Genomic DNA, 18,466 nt, shown 5'->3' on the forward strand with positions numbered 1-18,466 from the left:
AATTTTATTTTGAATTCTCTATGGCATTATAGTCTCACAGTTTATTAGAAGTAATATTTGATACAACTATTTGCTAGAATTTTAATGGACAAAATTGATAAAAATCCAAGTCAAATACCCTATAAAATAATTTAAAATTAATATGGTTTTCAACTAGTTTCATAAGTAATGGTACCATAATTTTCTGTTCGTTAAAAATTTTACCTTAGGGAATAAAACTGATTTACTGCTATTTTAAGAAAGATAATTAGTAAACATTTATTACACTTCAATCTCTATTTTTAAAACTCAATGCTTTTTTGGCTATTCTGAAAATACTTTTGGTTCACTGCTAACTTTTAAATCCTTAAGACAATCAATTTGGTCAAAATTTCTTTCTTTCTCTCTCTTTTTTTTTTGTCTGAAGAGTGTTTGGGTTCTTTATTTTTACACCAAAACTTCAAAGCAAGAAAACAGTTTTCTAAATCAAACAAAGAGAAAATATAAATCCTTTGTAAAATTCAAGGATTAGGACTATTGCAAATAATTCTAACAATAGGAAATGAGACATTAACCATAATGAAAGATTAGCAGTGTTATTGTCTATAATTATAGCATTTATAAACATTTGTGCATAAGTCATAAGACATAAATATTGCCATATTTGTCTGCACACCTAAGTTATTGTTTTCACAATAACTTTTGTTAAGTTTTAAAATGAATTTAAAAAAAACACACTATGTAAAGCTGAAATAGTATGATTCTGCTACAAGAAGGTACTTACCTGACCTTCAAGAACAGATCTCCAGTGTCTGGTTAGTGTTGAAACACTCTGCTTTCATCCCAGCACACAAATAGCATCCAACATACACATTTGTTTATTTTTGAATCTATTTTGTGTGTTGGGTAGGTGGGTGCTATTCACTGTATAGCTCTATATCCCGTACAGGTATGCGCGTGCGCGCACACACACACACACACACACACACACACACACTCGCACACACACGCACACATGAGTATATGTATGACTGCACATGGAACTGGGTGAACATGTGTGACTGTGTGAACCAACCCAAGAACGTGAAATGAAGTTAGAATTTCTATTGATTTCACTGACTTTCCTCTCCTCTTTCTTTCTACTTTAGGTTCTTATGCTGGGGCTGTAATTGCAATGCCTTTAGCTGGTATTCTTGTACAGTACACTGGCTGGTCTTCAGTATTTTACGTCTATGGTACGTTACCATTCTTTACAGTAGAATTGTATGAAATATGCATAGGCTAAAAGAAATATGGTTGTAGGCAATGAGGTCACTAAGTGTATTTTTCTGTATTCACTCATTTTCTTGCCTTAAGGGGGCAGAGGGGCAATGGGGTACGTAAGATGGTGGAATGAGATGGACATCATTATGCTAGGTACATACATGTATGATTGCATGAATGGTGTGACTCTACTTCATGTACAACCAGAGAAGTGAAAAATTCTGCTCCATTTGTATACAATGAATCAAAGAGATTTCTACTGTAATGTATAACTGATTAGAACTAATTAAAAGAAGAATTCTTTCCTTATATTCTGTGGTTGAAAAAAATATTTTGTAACTGCTACTTTGCCTACATTGCTATTTCTTATTTTAAAATAAAACAAGTACATTGCTGATGAAGACTTTGTAATGTATGAAATATGTTTTTGGTTATGATGATAAAGGATAGCTCTTGATTTAAAGCTGACAAGGAGAAAAGAGGCAGAAACACACCACTCTTTGTTTTGTTATTGTTTCTTGGTCATTTCCTTGATTCTACCTTCTTAAGACTGAACAGGGAGAGGGAGGTGTAAGATGGTGGTAGTGCTAATGCCACATTTCAACTCTGTGATGAAATAACAGAAATCAGCTCCTGCAGCAGCACATCTTAGTTGTCATTTCCCCATACTTTAAAGCAATTAAGCCCCCACGTTGAAGTGTAAATCGAAACCCTAAATCTAAACATGCTATCAAAAAGCCAAAAGCTTACTGCTTTAAAGTACCCTAAAGTCTCTCTAAGAGGCATTTTAATAGCAAGGAAAGCAGTAGTATTAGATAGCTGAATTCCAATGCTGTTGTCTATGATTAACCTCATCTTTAAATATGGGTATGATAATCTGAAATATTAATGAAGTCATGCCATAGGACAGTGTTGGGATGCTTCCAAATTTACCCTGATTCATTCCCATTTTGAAATGTTCTCATCAGAACAAATACAGAATGCTCTTAGATGTTATTTTACAATAGGGGCTCTTCTGGTCAAAGATTATAGATAGTTTTTTGGTTTATTTGTTTGTCTTTGTTTTCATACATGTACTTAGGGTAATGATGTCCATATCATTCCACCATCTTTCCTATCCTCCTGTCCCTTCCTTTCCCCACCCTCCCGTTTGCCCTGTCTAAAGTTTGTCTATTTCTCCCATGCTCCCCGCCCCATCCGCATTATGAATCAGCATCCTTATATCAGAGAAGAAATACGGTATTTAGCTTCTTGGGATTGGCTAACTTCACTTAACATTATATTCTCCAACTCCATCCATTTACCTGCAAATGTCAGGACTGTATTCTCTTTTAATTCTGAGTAATCCATTCAGTAGATAGGTTTTTGATACATGAATATCCTGATTTTGAGACAAATGTGTAGTTGTTTATATTTTTTCTAGGGAGATCTTTTCATTAGATTTTAATACATACTTCGCCTTAGATCTTCAAATTAGTCTATAATTTAACCAACTTAAAAAGAAACTGTTTGGAATGTATAGTTTTGGTTTGTATGAAGACATGAAGACCTCTTTTTTTAAAAAAAAACCTCTTTTTGTGCCTTTTTGTTCATTACTTACTTGAATATATGATGTATCTTTAATGTAATAAGCATTTGTCTTCAAGTCTTGATATTTTTTTTCATGGGGGAGAGGATATAATTTAGGTAATGTATCATGAATCTAATCTCTTCATTTCAAATTTTATCTCATTTAATATTTATCATTGAAGGATACAAAGCTATAATCTGAAAATCTCATAGTGCTTGCTTACTGTCTCTAAGAAAAATTGGGTTTTGAGCTACACATTCAATATTTATGTATTTTGAATTAACAAGGTAAAAATTGTACAGTAGAGTAAGATGAAAAGATAATACATGCAGAGCAATTAGGAGAGTATATGACACACAAGATGAATTCATTTAGTGGTAATGTAATTATGATTGAATTATGGGTACTCTCCTTTGTTGGATACTTAATATATGCCCTTCATTGTCCTGGATTACAGTTGAAGTTAAAGGATTAACACTGTTAACCTCTTTTTGCCACAATATTATAAAAATGAAATACATTCCATTTTATAGTGGCAGTTTAGAGGGATTCAGTTACTATTTGGATTATATAACTAACTAGGGCCACCACCTGCATTTGGATCTGGGAGAGACCTGTTCTACAACCACTACATTATTCCAAATTTTCACTTACTGTCTGGCCCCAAATCATGCTTGCTTCCATGTTCGGTAATTAAAAGAAACACAGCATATCAGAAGCTCTGTATGGTATTATGGAATACATTTTAGAGATTGAATAGGCAAAAAATAAAGCATTAGAGAGATCAAGGGCATTTAGATTTTTACCCAAGGGACAAAAAGAACAATACGAGGGAAAATGAAATGTCCAGCCGCCAGGAAAACAGAATAAATCACTTGAAATTATTTCTCTTTTTAATACATATGGATTTATGTTGCACCATATAAACATGTTAAAATGGTGAGAATGCTAAATAAAGAAGGGTATAAAAAAAGACTTGCACACTGTTTATGAATATGGAATTTATAATTTCTTTCGCCCAAAGAATAATCAATAGGCAATGTCAGTGCTGAAATTAGTGTGGTATGTTGTCACATACAGCGTGAAATGTTACCGCGGTGATTACAGAGGCCCGTTGGTATGCAATATAACCACTTAGATTAAAATATTCTTCTGGATTTTAGTTAGTAGTCTGTTTATTAGGAATTGCTAACAGGAGAAGGGAATGAACATTTTCCTCTCAGGAAATGCAGACAACTTGGGGCTGAGGTTGTGGCTTAGTGGTAGAGCACTCGCCTCCCAAGTGACAGACCCTGGGTTAGATTCTCAGCACCACATACAAAAATAAACAAGTGAAATAAAGGTGTTGTGTCAATTAAAAAATAAATTAATTAATAAAAAAAAGAAATGCAGGCAACTTTCAGATAAGGCAGGCAAATATGAAAAGGATTCACCCTCAGAAAATTATTTGAGGGTAAGAATTTGTTTTGTTCATTGTATTTTTTTCCTCACTTGGCAGATTTTCTGGAGTAGGAAATGCTCAGTAAATGCTTGTTGGACATGTGAATATCTTCCCAATTACATCATTCAATAGATACAGGGATTTGTTTGCATATCAGTGCATTCAAAACACCTAGAGAGAAAACCATAGGATTAGACTTCAGGAAACTCCAAGTTGAATTGGCAAACACAGGAAGAAGTGACCAAAGTCAATTAGCCATATTTCAAATCAAATTCTCCATCATAATGTGTCATGAGATTACTATAGTTTTGTTTCAGCACGCACTATTCAATGAATTATTTGTGATAGCTTTCTTTGACTTCCTTATTCTGAACTGTTTCTTGCAGGAAGCTTTGGGATGGTCTGGTACATGTTTTGGCTTTTGGTGTCTTATGAGAGCCCTGCAAAGCATCCTACTATTACAGATGAAGAACGTAGGTACATAGAAGAAAGCATTGGAGAGAGTGCAAATCTTTTAGGTGCAATGGAAGTAAGAACCTTATTATGGTGTATATTCCTACTATTATTCCCCATTTCATCTTCCTTTATCAATCAAACTGTTTTATAATTCTCTATTAAGTAAAACTAAGATGATAACAATCATCCTTTTTTTTTTTTTTTTTTTTGAGGGAGGGTTCCATTCATACTTCCTGACTCATTTAGGAAGGATTGCTAGCTACTTCCTCCATCTATATTCCTTTTTTCCCTTTATCTTTTCTCAAGCATCTTAAAGCTTGTCCTGTATTATAGCCATGACTTTAAATCTCAGCCAATTTTAATTCAATATTGTCCACAATTTAAACAAGTTACATTAATACTTGGTAATTTTAAGTTATAGAAAATTTCAAATTGGCCATGAAAAGGTCTATTTTTGTGTATTGAATATTCTAAATGTAGTCTATACACATGTATATTTAGTTACATGTGATTAGTAAATAGTAAGGCATTAGAATGCCAGAAATAAACAGCTTACATGGAAAATATTCTTAACATACTTTAATATATTTATTGATAAAATGTCATTATCTTTTAGGATTTTTATGAATGTCAAATAATATGATGTTGTGAGCTTTTTCTTATAATTTAACCAAATTATATAATTGACAGGATTTGCCTACAAAGAGGGGAAAGATAAATGTTTGGATTCATGTGACATTAATATATAGTACAGAGTAATTAATAAATAGCCATCTGATGTTAAAAAAAGAAAAGTGGTCAACAAAAATAGTGTTTTCTAGAGATGTACAGTAATTCATCCATTGAATGAGTTACTCCAATTTTTATGCTTAGAATTGGAAGGTATAGAGCTCTGAATGAGAAACAAACATCTGCATTATTAAAACAAAAACAACACAAACACTCTCATTTCCCTTCTTTAAGCTTGTTTAGTTTCTGTTCTTATTCTCCACTTAATTTGTTAGAGAACCCTTGTTTTTGACATATCCTAGGTAAAGAGGTCCATCTTCCATTGTTGCTGAGAATATCTTGGCCTTTACTGAATATAAAATCTCATTCTTTCAGAAGCAAAATTTTCATGATTATAAAAATCCTTAATTTCTAGTTATTCCAAGAACTAGACAGATTTGGTGTTAGTACTTTTCTCATTCTGTGTTCTTCTGTAAATGACCTGAAAGTTGCTTTCTATTGGTGGCTACTTGAGAAACAAATGGTAAGGGGTAGGGGTAGGTGGAGTAGGGCTTACAGAGTGCTGTGATATCCACATGCGCTTTTTACTGTGAGCAGAAGCTAAATAGAAGATGGTCTGTGACCAGTTCTGAACAAAGCCTCAATTTCTAGCTAAAAATATTTTGATCAACATATATCCTCATTAGTTTATCATATTTCCTTAGTTTGCCGGTTCTTGAAAGACTATGGGTCTAGATCATACATACTTAAAACAAAAAATCAGAAACATGGATTATCTAGTTCTCAGAAATAAACCCCTAAAGAACAAGCACATAGGTTGGTAAAATAATCTCCAAACTTCCATTTCCTACACGTTATTGCTTTAAAAATGTACAATATTTTACTTCTTAATGATATTTTCTTTGTTCCTGTAGCTTTAAAGTAAATGTAAAAATGGAAGTATAATTCGTATCTTAGTTATTTTGAACTTAGAATTGTGAACAAATTCAATAAATAACAAAGCAGAAAGAAGTGTAACAGATTGTTTCCTCCCACCTAACCAGTGCACAGAGTTGCCTAAGAGTGGTGGCAGGGGAATTCCCACAAAGGAATGGCCCAAAGATTTAGAGATAGGACTCTTTGGGGTTCCAAAGAAAGATTCACTGAATACCAGGGAGATCAATCCAAAGCCTTTATTAGGTGAACTTGCAAAGGGCTGCAGCCTATGCTATGGTCCACTGCAGAAGAACAGGTGTTCTAGCGAATGACTTCAGTGAGAACGCCTGTGTAGAGTTTACATGAGGGTTAAGGAATTCAGCTCAAGGCTGGGGCCACTTTCTTTCAGCATTTTGAGTATCAACCTAGTCATCTTTATCAGTGCCTGGGAATGTTTAAGGCTTGTGCTTGAGGTCCAGCCTTGGGGGAGAACATACAGCTAGTTGAATCATAGAATGCATTTCTCAGTCAGGACAGAAGAAAAATGAGGAGGAGAGTCTGGGATACCCCACCCAGGAAGATCTGTGTACCACATAGGTGTACCAATTGTTAACATATTGCCGTATTTATTTCATTTTTGTTTTTCTGAACAATTTCAAAGTAAAACACCATATCCATGAATACTTTACATGTATCTCTAGAGAAATAATATTCTTCACAATTTTGGTACTACTATCATACCTAATACAATTAGCTGTTACTCCCTAACATTATCTCATACCTATATCACATTCCAATTTCTAATACCCTGTCCATATTTTGAGACCCAGTCTATATTTACATATTTTGGCAGTTAAATTTGAGTTCAGATCCAATTAAGGATCCTGGGTTGTAATTGACTGTAATGTTTCTTAAATATCCTTTTTGTTCTTAAAAATAACATTTAAATGTAGCATACAGAGAGAAAAATATATAAATTCTAAACAGACAGATTGCTGATTTTTATAAATTAAATATATCTATGAAGCAAACAGCCAATTTAATAAATAGAGCATTATCAGAATATCATAAACCCACCTCTAACTCCTAACAATCTTTATGGAATAACATTAGATATTTTCTCTTATTCTTCATGAAGTGCTCTACCACCTAAAGAATAGAATTCTTAGGGGAGATGATTCTGCTATGAATTAAAGAAAGACCTTTTCAACAGGGAAAAGTTATTTGTTTCTGATAATTTTCTGAAATGCAGACATTTCTCTTTGGCCATTTTTATATCTGTGGAATGTGTGTATTCATCAGGCACCATTTGCCTTGGACATATTGAATTAGTTTTGAAATTGTGACTTTTGAATCAGTCTATGGTGCTGTCACTATAAATTTTGCCTAAAGTCATAGAACTCATTATGTATTATTAGGATAGGTTTTTGGTTTTGTTTTGATTATTTTTTTTGTATTACACATATTTGTTATCACCACAATGTAACTTCTGATTAAAAAGCATTTGAAAGGCTAATTATAGTCACATTAATATTAACATTTCTGATGTTCTACCTCTAGGAAAAATTACTAAGTCTGAGTTTAAAATATTGTTTACCCCTGTTTTAGTAATTTGATCAGATCAAGGATCTAAACCTAATATTAAATGTAGTTATTTTAGGCTATTGATTCTTTGCAAATTGTATGTTAGTATTCAAAATAAAGTAATTGAGAGAGTATTTGCGAATATAAGAGATCTTTTTGAAAAATTTTTAAGTATGCTAGTTTTAAATTTTTAAAGGGTATCCTACACAAAGGCAATCATATTCAGATTGTTAATTTTGAATGTTAATACATTATAGGTAACTAATTATGATGTCCACAGTGTTCTGGATGGTCAAATATTTTAACCTAGCTGCATATCACGTAACTTTGATAGAACCTTGTACTCTGTTGTCACAGAACTTGTTAACATCCATGAGCTATCAAGAGAATTTAATTTGCAATATTTAAAAAAATTATTTTGGACATCACAAGGTCACTGATTTTGCAGTGAGTATTTAGCTGAAAAAAAACTGCTAAGAATTTTAGAATCTATGCTTCTGGACTTAATTTTCTATCAATGGAATTTTGCATATTCTTAAAGTGAAACAATTTAATCAGAAGAAGAGTTATTTTATTTTCTTCTTCCAAAGATTATTCCTACAGATAAGGCTAACTGATAATTGGAATGGTCAATTCTCTACTTCCTGCCTACTCTTACTCATGCTCCATCATATGCATCCTGAAAATGGACAGCACCTATTAGTCCAATTTGAATTAGAAAATATTAAAAATGGTCTAAATAACTGTTTTTCAAATTTCAGAAATTCAAGACTCCATGGAGGAAATTCTTTACATCTATGCCAGTCTATGCAATAATTGTTGCAAACTTCTGCAGAAGCTGGACTTTTTATTTATTGCTTATTAGTCAGCCAGCATATTTTGAAGAAGTCTTTGGATTTGAAATTAGCAAGGTATGTGAAAATCAACCTTATTTAAATAGTGAGTGACTTTTGTATTTAAGATAGCATTAAATACTTTTGCCATCAATTTATCCTGTGACTTTCTTGAGTTATTAATTTATTCATTCCACAAATAACTACTGGCAAATAGAGGCTGAGTAAAGTGTTTGAGTGTACTACTGTATTCTGCTGTCTGAAGTTGCTCTCTAGTCCTTTGAATACAGGCAAACAAACCATTGTCTGACTCTACAGAGCTTATATCCCAATTGGTCTGAGGACTAGTGCAGTTTTTTGACATAGATAACACAACTTCCTTGGAGACTGAAGTCAGACATAACATAACAGTAAACAAAAAGTTATTTCAATCAAAGCAAAAGAAATTTTACTTATGTAATTACCAATGTAGCTCTTCTTCCATGTTCTCAGAGATCTGTCCAATTAAAGATGTAAGTTTAGCTAAAAAAAAGAAAATATTCTTGTTTTGTTAATCAAAGAATATAATTTCACAAGCATTTGTTGAGCATAGAATATGAAGCTTTGTGTGAGGTTGTTTAGATGTAAAAGCATGATTTCTGTCTCCCAAATGTTCACAGCTTGGTGCTACAGATAAAAACTAAGTTACCAATTATAGCACAGCATGTTTAGTGCTGCAGACATTGGTTCACAACTATGGAAGTATAATGATTTTGAGATTTTTCTATAGAGTTGAAATGAACTTGCAATACTACCTTATATTTATATCAGGATTTGAAATTTATAAGTTCTTTCATATTCATGAACAATATTGTTTGTTTGACCCACTGAACAACTATCATCATTACTATTCAACTGATAGGCAAACAGGAACTAAGGAAATTATTTAAAAATTACCTAAAACCATGATAGTAATAAGCGACAGAATTACATTTATGCCTTGATTATTTGATTTTTATTTCATTTCCCTTTACTATGCTATTTAAATTCAGGTAAGCCCTAGATCCATTCAAACATTTAGCACGTTATTGAATGCCATCTCTGTGCCAAGCCCTTGGATGAGTCCTGAATACACTTGTCTGTGCCAGCAATGGTCTTGCCATTTTTATTTCATGTCCTTACATAAGACCAGCTGGGCTCTCGTTATTCATATTATGTCTCTACTTGAAAGACTATCTGAGGCCTGGGACTGAAGAAAACCTTAGTTTAGGAGTAGCTATTCTAAGAGCTCTTTTGTAATCCCTGTTTCTAAGGAAACTGTTTCCTCCATCCCTGAGAAGAATGACTGCTTTAGACAGGGCTCTTCTCTCTGGAGCTGATCAAACATTGCAGGGTAGCCTTTGGGAGCTCTGAGAGGTGTAACACTTCTCAACAAAGGATGCGGGAGGTGTGAGTCCATTTTCATAATCTAGGACAAATATGACACTGAGAGGCTATTAATAAAGTCTAGTCTCCTGGGGGAGAGTGAAGAAGCCAAGTGATGCTAATGAAACTGTGTGGTCATTTTGGCCTTCTATTTCCAATGAATTCAAAAAGCATGATACAATCAATGATGCTTTGCAAAAACTAAACATGATAATCAGATGAGTTGATGTATTTAATTCACTGTTGTATTGTTAGCTAAAATTGCGGATAATTTCTATACACAGAGATTGGTCTAAACATTTTGATTAGACTGGAAAAAAGCATCTATGTCTTACCTAAAAAATATGCAGAGGAAATAATGGAAGACTTAGAGCACAGGTTTTAGATTGAGGCTGATGTGGCTTTGAATCCAAGTTCTATAATGAAAAATTAATACACAACATTGGGATAGTTTTTGATTAATTCTCAGTCTCAATTTACTTTTTCTGTGAATAATGGTATTGATACCAGCTTTCAAAATTGAAGCGAATTTCATTTATTTACTTATTTTCATTAGAGTTCTAAATAGTGTTTCAGTTAGCAAATTTTAAATGAAATAAAATATTCATATGGAAGTTTGCTCTCTCAAAACTTCATGAAACTGGGTATCCTACAGATAAAACTGTAAGTTCAAGGGCTTAATATTCATTCCAAATATAATGACTCAGTTATTACAGAATACATATGTAAGTTAACTATATAATATAGTTTTATATGTTAGAACTAACATTTATATACATATAAGTTAACTGTGTAAGTGAGCTGTACTTTTAAACTGATATGTGTGTGTATATATGTACATATATATATATAATATTATATTAGCCTATGGCAATATGAAAGAATTTTCAGTCTCTTTGAGAATGGCATATGAGGGGAAGCCCAATACTAGGGTTAATTAGCATTTGGGGATATGCCAAATGAGAGAGGATATATGTTTCTTTTGACCTTCATATTTTGGGGAAGAAAAACAGTATTGAATGGGTGCTCCTTGCCATGGTGCATCCTGCCAATTTCTAAACAGAATACATATCAGAAGGATTCCATCCAAACTGTAACCCAGAGGAATAAAGAGGAAGAGGTGGCAATATCTAATGACCTGAAGTTTCCATGAAGAATCAGTTATAGAAGTGGAATGAATCTGGTCTAACTTTCCAATGTGTGTGTGTGTGTGTGTGTGTGTGTATAAATACATCACAGTGAATCTCCATCTCATATACAACCACAAGACTGGTATCCTAATGAAAATAAGATGTACTCCATATTTGTATAAATATATCAAAGCATACTCTACTGTCATGTATAAATAAAAAGAAAATCTTTTTTAAAAAAGAATCAATTATGGAACTAAAGCATTTACCCTACTCTTGGGCCATCTTAAAATAATTGGCAAACTTCTTAGTGATCATTATAAATTATGATACTCTTAAGAAAGGTTTGATCAGTCTGATCATGTGTCAAATGCATATTTATGATAAGTCACTAAAAGATGAGAAGACACTTGGAAAACTTTCATGAAGTTTTGAAATGTCTGTGGCCTTGTTGAGGTCACATACAGACTACCTCTACATATTGCTTATGGGAGAAGAGATTGCATACCTTAAAATGTTAAGTCAGTGCACTAAAAGATTCCAAAACTTCTGTCTCATTAACGAGTTTGTGCTCTTTGCATTTCCCACGATGCTTTACACTGCACTTTTCAGAAAGAATGAATAAATGATAATTATATCTTTGTTCCTTTTTTATTCAAAGTAATGAAAATGTTTACTTGAATAGATAGTAAATAGCAGAGAACATTCAATTTAAGAATTTTTCAGATGCCTCATATACAGGGATATAATGCACGTTAATTGGGTGGGCTTAGGAAACGTAGTGACTCCCAATCTTTGAGCTTGCTTTCATGAATATCAAAGGCATGGCATGTTATTCTGTGCAAATCTTTATATGGTGTGTTTAAGAATGTTTTAATTTCCCCCATGGATTTTTTTTCTACACATTGCTTTCTTGAAATGTGTCTAACTGCGACTAAGAAAGAACCGTTGAATTTTTCTAAGATGTTATCATTGAAAGCAATGATGTTCACCTATTGTCAGTTTGCCATATGTTTATTTACCTTGCCTTTGTTAAGCCCCTACTAAATGCTAGGTTTTGAACTAAACTAGTCACATTCATGTATATTATCTGTCATTATTTGATTTTTCTTTATCAAGTGACTTTGGTGCTAGGCATATGGGTTAAAAGCTTCGTCTTTGGAATTAAGTAGAATTGACTTAAAACTTGTCTCTGGCAAAAACTTAACCCTTTTAAGTCTCAGTTTCTTCACTGAATAATAACATTACAGACTTCCACTTGGAGAAGAGAGAATTAAATAGCCTAAACAGTTAGGGTATCTTAGAATCATTCACTCAATTAGTCATTACAACAACTCAAGCTCATGATTATTAAGCTTCACCATAACACCATTCTAAAATAAAATAGAATTCTTATCTCACATCTTCAGTAATGCAACTGAAAAAGCATCCTTAAACACAAATACTAAACACTTACCTATTACTTATCATATGCATGAAGTATACTTAGTGAGAAAGTATACTTCAAAGTATACTTAGTGAGAAACTTCCTTATAGGTTACATTGAAAATTTACTATCTATATATGTAGTAGTATATAATTTAAATACATTTTATTTATACTTCCTGCCCCTATCATGTCCCCATAATGCTTAGAGAACCCTGTCTTGCACATAATCTATGTTAAATTGATGCTTTTGGGTTAGTTTTTAGTTGGGGCTAAATAGTATAAATTCAGTTCAGAAACTATAACACTGTCTGACAATATTTCCCAAATATTGATATTTGGCAGAAAATACCTAATATTGAAGAATTAATCTGCACTCTCTGGACTTTTAGTCTGTGGAACTTAAATATCATTTTTATAATGTATATATGTATATATAGTATATTTAAAATGCAAATATAGAATGTTTAGCCTTAAGAATTTGAAAATATAGACTCCTCATTGTGTACCAAAAGCACTTTTTTCTCTATTTCATCCCCCCTCCTATTCCTTCCTCTTGCTAAAGATGAATCTGTGTAAACATATGTAGGAATATAAAATGACAAACAAATGTGTATCATTCAATGATAAGATCCAGAACAGTTAATTCATGAACTCAAAATTTACTGAGTCACAACATAGCACTAAAAAAATTTCCTTCTTCATGAAGAACAAAAGGGATCCAAGTAAACTTACTTGGTCTTTATTATTTATTCAGTGGGAGCATTGCTTTGTCTAGGAATGAGTAGGAGGTCATTTGGAGACAACACTTTGCCTCCCTTTTTTCGTGAAGAGTTGATGATGGATTCAGAAACCATGGCCATTGAATCGCCCACATATTTATGGTCACATACATCTTTCCCCCTTCTTGTTTTTCATCAGGTTGGCATGCTCTCTGCTGTGCCACACTTAGTCATGACAATCATTGTGCCTATTGGAGGACAAATTGCAGACTTTCTAAGAAGCAGGCAAATTCTTTCAACAACCACAGTGAGAAAGATCATGAACTGTGGTGGTAAGTGCATGTGTCCTAGTAAGGACATGGTTTCAGTTCAGTAAGTTCTGATCTGCATAAGAGGATAACTTCTTCTGCACAGAGGAAACTAATTAATTGCAACTGAATTTGTGCCTTCAGCAGTTGTTTTAAAGTATTTCCCTATCTTACTTCAAACTTTCGTAACTCCTAGTTTTGGTGCATTGCATAATATTATTATTTCTACTCATTGTAACTAAACCTTTCCAACCACTGAAACTTTATGTTGCTTTGAATATTTAAAAAATTAAAACACAAGGAAGGTACCTGCAATCGATGGCATAATTTATTGCTGTTATTGACAATTTAAAATTTAAGTTTTCTGGCATGGAATGTCTAGGTCAGTAAGAGTGAACATTTTTAGCAATTTTGGATCATTGGTCAAATTCACTCAAGTTTCTGAAATACTTCCATTGTTTGCTCCTGAAGGTTTTGGCATGGAAGCCACATTGCTTCTGGTTGTTGGCTATTCTCATACTAGAGGTGTAGCGATCTCATTCTTGGTACTTGCAGTGGGGTTTAGCGGATTTGCTATATCTGGTAAGACACATTTTTCTTTCTTATATGTATGATGTCCTGATTTTGGCTGGTGGCTATATAATGAGTAACAGTTAAGACACTTAGGAAATATTATTTAGATGTGTTACTATTTTACTTTTTTCCTTGTGTACTGATTGTTTCTTGCTGTTGTTTCTTAATAGAACATTTCCCTTACTTTATGGACTGAGCATTACATGTTAAATACTGAATAAGAAGTCATAACTCACTCATTGCCACTGTATTCCTGAGCTAAATGATCAGAACATGATAAGCACCTGCTATGTGTTGAGCTGTGGTATGATTCTCTACAGGTACTTATTTCTAAGAGATCAATGACTCCCTAAGTCAAAGCTTATTGTGTATTTCAGGCTTCAACGTCAACCACTTGGATATTGCTCCAAGATATGCCAGTATCTTAATGGGCATTTCGAATGGTGTTGGCACATTGTCAGGAATGGTTTGCCCTATCATTGTTGGTGCAATGACCAAGAATAAGGTAAGATGGACCAGGATAGATATTCAGTTATAGAAGATTCTTTGTCATGATTGGAAAAAGTTACTATGTCTACCTTGGTATGCTCCTTCTGAATGTGGTTCAGTCACCATATTTCTGAGTAGGAAAGATAATTGAGGTCCACAGGAAAACCTCTCCCCAGAAATTCTGAAAGAGTCCACTTTTCCAATCAATAAGCAAGTTGTTCTTTGACAACTTTTAACACCTATTTCTTTTAAAATTTTTTGTGGTGCTAGGAAGTGTACCCAGGTCCTTGTATATAACATGTATTTCTGGTGTTTTTGGTGCAACAACAACAACAACAAAATTACCCCTAGCTTATTAAAATAGGCAAGCAGAAGATTTCTCAACTTTATTTGTAAGCCTCAATTTTGAATCTCCTGTAGTTGTCCATGGGAGAATATTAATATTAGCTATTTCTCCTTATAAACATACATGTAGAGCTTCAAAATTATAGTTTAACAGGAGATAAACAAAGGAGTAAGAAAAAAGATAAGTATATGAAAATACAAAGAGAATATGAGTGTTTTTTTAAATCAGCAGGGTATAGATATATTTAGAGTTTCACTTTAGAACTTTTAATTAAAAAGTTAAATAATGAAAGAAATAGTTTTATAAAAAGGTTCTAGAAAAGTGTTTGCATGATCAGATCCAGTAGTAGTGAGAACTATAATGGCGGAGCATTCAGATCAGATGCTAAGCTTTTCAGTCACTTAGGGTTTGTTCTCACAGCACCATGTCTTGTCCCTGCAGTCACGTGAAGAGTGGCAGTATGTCTTCCTGATCGCTGCACTTGTCCACTATGGCGGAGTTATATTTTATGCAATATTTGCCTCAGGAGAGAAGCAACCCTGGGCAGACCCTGAAGAAACAAGTGAAGAAAAATGTGGATTTATCCATGAAGATGAACTTGATGAGGAAACAGGGGACATTACTCAGAATTATATAAATTATGGCACCACCAAGTCTTATGGTGCCACAACACAGGCCAATGGAGGTTGGCCTAATGGTTGGGAAAAGAAAGAGGAATTCGTACAAGAAGAAGTACAAAACTCATATACCTATAAAGACCGAGATGATTATTCATAACAAAACTACTTGCTGGATTTATTTTTAGTGTTTGTGATTAAGTTGTGATTGCACAAAAAATTTAAAAACATGTCGTGTAAACATGTAAACATATCAACAAGGCAAGTCTTGCTGTAAAAATGAAATCAAACAAATTCATGAAATTATCATCAAGTGCAATCTGTAGAAGTTGTGAATTTACATCATTTCCATATTGGTCCTCCATTCTTGTATTTGTGATTTAGGGTTTCACTATAGAAACAAGTAGGATTCATTGGATTCATATGCGCTAGAACTCATCACCATTTAATAAAGCACAACTAAAACAGTTGGCACATCTCATCTTACAAAAGTTAGGAAGCCAAAGCTACTTGATCATGCAAAATGCACTTATATACTTGTTACCCTGTGCTGCAAGATATCATACAGAAAGTTCTGTGTTTTAAAAAAGAAACTGTCAAATTGGTTGCATCAGAAGTTGACAAAATTAAGTGTAAATTATGGAATTGAGATATAACTCAATTGAAGAAATATATTATGTATTAGCAGCTAGCAAGTTGAAATGAATAATTATCAAGATTGCATATTGTGGAATATTTTGTGATCCTCAAAATGAATAGATATCTTGCAGTGTTTTATATGAAATGCTTGGGCACAAACACTTATTTTTGTGAAAGAAAACTTGTAAAGTGAGGGGTATGCTTCATGTTCTTCCATTCATTACCTAACAGTATAAAAACACTTCACATTTCAATAAAATTCAACTTTTCATGTAGCATATCACATAACTTTTTTGCAAAAAAAAGATATAAAAGAAATAGACTTCAATGTATTTTTTATTACAACTTTGTACTGGTTGTAACTTGCATTAGGGAAAAAATATATACACCATAAAGAATCTAATAAGAAATTTACTATGAAGGTATAGCCCTTATAATGCAATATTAACAACAAAAGGAATAGAAAATGATTTAGATATTCTTCTTCCTTAATAATTAAATACTATATGACACTTGTGCCACAGAGCTATATATAATATGAAAAAATAAACTTAATAGAGAGATTATAAGTAGACAATTTTATTATTTAAAGTCCCACCTAAGAGATATTTGTCTTAAATATATAGGACAATAAATTATATTAAAATTATATCTATATATATCTATATATCTTATACATATCCATACACACAGAAACATTATAAAAAAATCTTCACACAAAACCAAAAATAGCATACGCCTAATGTTGGGTTAGGGAATTGCAATTTCTACTTTCATAGAGTCATAGAATTTTAGATGGGGAAGAGGCATTTTGCTTGCCATTTCTTAATATAACAACAGGAATTGCAACATTTGTGTACCAAGCAATAAGTGCAATGCATAAAATTTCCTGTCTGTATATTATCTTCATTTTGCTTGTGGTAGCTTTTTTGGGTGGTTGGAATGATTTTTTTTCCTTTCAAAAAAGTTAACATCAGATCTCTTTATAATGTTCTAAAATAATAATAATGCATTTCCCCATTCAACTCCAAATATTATTGGTGTATTTAATTGTCTGTTCTCGATATTTGATCTGTTCATTGTATTGTGCTAGTGACTGGAGGCCCTGCTACTGCAAATGTAAACCATAAAGTTTGTTAAAAAATGCAAACCATTCTTGACCTTAAGAAAATAAAAGTATCTTTTTGCTTTGTGTCTCAAAGTGATGTAATATGACCATAGCTTTTGTTGTGATGAATAAAAATAGCGTGAACTCTCATTTTGCTGCAGGAAAAAAGTGTCAATAAAATGCTCTGTTTATCATTTTGTAAAAAGGAGTACATAAGTTTGGTTTTATCTTAGTTGGTAGCTTTGATGTGAATTTGACTGATGGATACTCCAACGAAGCCAAGTCTAGGCTGAAGAGTAATAACCTGTTCAGCCACTTGGGATTTAATGGAATAATATGGCATTCTTTAGATTGTGTGAGACATGGTTTCCTAGGGAGAGTTTAAAACTAAATAGGTCTCTGAGTCAAATTCTATCATTCAATGTCAGTATTGTTATAACTGCTGCTGAATTTAAAGAAAATTTGGAAACAAATTTGAAACTTGTCAGTTCAGGACGGCCACCTAATTTTCTTTGCTCACATAACTTATGATAGGTACTACCACTCATTTTTCTATAGTATCTTATGTAACTCTAAAAATGACCCTCCAAAGTAGGTATTAATTTATTCCCAGCTTACAAATGAAACAAATGCAAGTCTGGAAAAACTGATTAACTTTTCCTAGGTAAAATGGAGCAATGGCATTATGTTTCAGTGTTTTAGCCAAACCACTTGGCAGGGAGCAAGGCAGCCAATTGAGTGTTTTTGCCACTGGAGAGGTGATCATTGAGCTCTGATTTCTCATTTTATGGATGTGTAGAAAACGAATGCTATATACAATCTACAGAATCTATATATCTAAATGCAATCTATAGAATCTATGTGTGTAGAATAAATAGAATCCAAGACACATAAAACTTTATTGCTCAAAAGATTTAGTTGACACAAATTATTTT

At 32.9% G+C, this 18,466-nt stretch overlaps 1 protein-coding gene across 2 annotated transcripts in view; it reads left to right on the forward strand.

Annotated features, from left to right (window-relative positions):
* Nucleotides 1-15,944, forward strand: part of Slc17a6 (solute carrier family 17 member 6) — a 37,169-nt gene extending 21,225 nt beyond the window's left edge. For both annotated transcript variants that reach the window (XM_076844273.2, XM_076844275.2), the window contains exons 6-12: nt 1,128-1,214; nt 4,640-4,782; nt 8,699-8,848; nt 13,651-13,783; nt 14,231-14,341; nt 14,710-14,837; nt 15,609-15,944. In XM_076844273.2, the coding sequence (XP_076700388.1) occupies nt 1,128-1,214; nt 4,640-4,782; nt 8,699-8,848; nt 13,651-13,783; nt 14,231-14,341; nt 14,710-14,837; nt 15,609-15,944 (1,088 nt within the window). The remainder of the gene's footprint in view (nt 1-1,127; nt 1,215-4,639; nt 4,783-8,698; nt 8,849-13,650; nt 13,784-14,230; nt 14,342-14,709; nt 14,838-15,608) is intronic.
* Nucleotides 15,945-18,466: the final 2,522 nt, after the last annotated feature.

This window comes from Callospermophilus lateralis, chromosome 2 (assembly GCF_048772815.1).
Source record: "Callospermophilus lateralis isolate mCalLat2 chromosome 2, mCalLat2.hap1, whole genome shotgun sequence".
NCBI lineage: Eukaryota > Metazoa > Chordata > Mammalia > Rodentia > Sciuridae > Callospermophilus > Callospermophilus lateralis.